At 74.3% G+C, this 1,910-nt stretch overlaps 2 protein-coding genes across 2 annotated transcripts in view; both read left to right on the forward strand.

Moving 5' to 3' along the window:
• The window catches only part of NACC1 (nucleus accumbens associated 1), a 2,737-nt gene extending 2,075 nt beyond the window's left edge, over positions 1-662 (forward strand). Inside the window, exon 3 of the mRNA XM_053933112.1 lies at positions 653-662. Coding sequence (XP_053789087.1) covers positions 653-662 — 10 coding nt within the window. The remainder of the gene's footprint in view (positions 1-652) is intronic.
• A 32-nt stretch (positions 663-694) lies between these two features.
• Positions 695-1,910, forward strand: IER2 (immediate early response 2). Its single transcript, XM_053933106.1, has one exon. It carries the CDS (start codon positions 814-816, stop codon positions 1,528-1,530), a length of 717 nt encoding a protein of 238 aa, XP_053789081.1. The 5' UTR covers positions 695-813; the 3' UTR covers positions 1,531-1,910.

Below are 1,910 nucleotides of genomic sequence, written 5' to 3' on the forward strand. Positions count from 1 at the left end.
TCCCCCCCCCCCCCCCCCCCCCCCCCGAGCCCCCCGACGTTGGAGGTTGCACATGAACTGCTGTTGGGCGCGAGGGAGCGTGTGAATAGTGAAAATAAACACAGAGTTTGTAACAGCCGCGGCCGCCGAGCCCCCGAACACGGCCCCGGGGGCTGGGAAAATGGGGGGGGGGTCGCGCAGGGCTGGCCCCGCCCCCTCCCGCCCTAATTTGGGCATGCGGAAGTGGGTGTTCCCGCCCCCCTCGCGTGCGTGGCTCCGCCCCCTTCCCGTGGCGTCAGCGCTGCCTTATATGGGCATGGAAGCGGCGGGGGCGGGGCGGGGGATCCCCGGGTAAGCTGGGGGGGGCACAGGGATCCCCCAGACACAAATGGGGGAGCACAGAGACCCCCCCCCCCCAACACCTGGGGGACACAGGACCCCCCCCCCCCCTCCCAGCCCATGGTGGGGAGCGCACGGACCCCCCCAAAACCACGGGGGGGGGATCCCACCTGGGCCAGGGGCGCAGAGGGGACCCCCCCCCAATTTACACAGGGGCCCCAAATCCAATGGGGGGGGGTACAGACACACCCCCCCCCCCCCCCACGGGAATTCCAGCGCCCCCCTTGGGACACGGAGCCCCCCCGGACCCGTTTCCGTCCCCGGCGCCACCGAGACGCGCCTGAGCCGCCGCGGGGCCGGATGCGGTGGCGGAGCGCGGGGGGGCCCGGGGCGGTCCCGGGGCCGGATGCGGTGGCGGGGGGGGGCCCGCGGGGGGGTCAGGGTGGTACAAGAAGCACGGCGGGGCCGTCCCGGAGCACTTGGAGCGGAGCCGCCATGGAGGAGGCGCAGCGGCTGCTGACGGTGTCGGTGTGGAAGCTGTACCGGTGCCGGCTGCGGCGGGGCGGCCTCCGCCTGCACCGGAGCCTGCAGCTCTCGCTGCTCGTCCGCGCCGCCCGCCACCGCTACCTGAGCGCCCGAGCCGCCGCCGAGACCCTCCCGGGGCCGGAGCTTGCCGGGGCCGCGGCGACCGGAGCGACCCCCGAAGCGGGGAGCGACCCGAGCGGGGACCCCCGGTGCCCGAACACACCGAGCGCGGACAGACCGAGCCCTCGGACCGACCCCCGGACCGAGCAGGAATGGGGAAACCCCCTCAGGGACTGCAGCGGCGACCACCCGAACCTACCGAGCGGAGCCCCCCGCAGTGAATGGCACCGGGGATGCCCCCGCGGCCGACCGACCGAGGACCCCCCGAGCCCCCCACCCGGCGACAGCCCGGCCCCACCGACCGCGGAGCCGCGTGCCGCCCCGGACCCCGCTAACCGGGACCCCCCGAGCGCTGCCCCCGGCCCTCCCCGGCCCACCGCAGCCCCTCGGGCCGGGCAGAAGCGGCGCAGCAGCGGCTCGGAGGGGCCGGGCCGGGGGCCGGTACCGAGCAAACGGGCGCGGCTGGAGGCGGAGGCGCCGCCGCTGCCCCCGGGGCCGCCCGGGCGCTGCTCGGGGCCGCCCGCAGCCGCCTTCGGCTTCCTGGTCCGCGCCGTCGGGGCGTGCTGAGCCCGCCGGGGACCCCCGGACGCACGGACATTAACGAGGATCCCCCCCCCAGACACACGGAACTTAACGGGGATCCCCCCCCGGACACGCACAACTGGTTTTGGAACCCCCCCGGGACACACGGAACTTAACGGGGATCCCCCCCCCGGACACGCGGATCCGGAACTGGAACGGGGTGCCCCCAAACTGGTGCGGACCCCCCACGGTGGAACGGAACGGGACACGAATGGACTCTCGGGGCTCCCGGTGGGCACTCCCCGCCTCCCGGGGACCATCGTGCTTGGCAGGGGGGGCTCCAGGCTGGCCCTGCCCCCCCCCCCCCCCCCCTTAATTGTGCTTAATTATTATTTTGTTAATCAAATAAAAGTGGGTTTTGTGCA

Source organism: Vidua chalybeata (genome assembly GCF_026979565.1).
Source record: "Vidua chalybeata isolate OUT-0048 chromosome 33 unlocalized genomic scaffold, bVidCha1 merged haplotype SUPER_33_unloc_2, whole genome shotgun sequence".
Taxonomy (NCBI): domain Eukaryota; kingdom Metazoa; phylum Chordata; class Aves; order Passeriformes; family Viduidae; genus Vidua; species Vidua chalybeata.

What these genes read in the sequence shown, in the direction of transcription:
- IER2 (XM_053933106.1), top strand. Translation starts at nt 814, where the DNA reads ATGGAGGAGGCGCAGCGGCTGCTGACGGTGTCGGTGTGGAAGCTGTAC.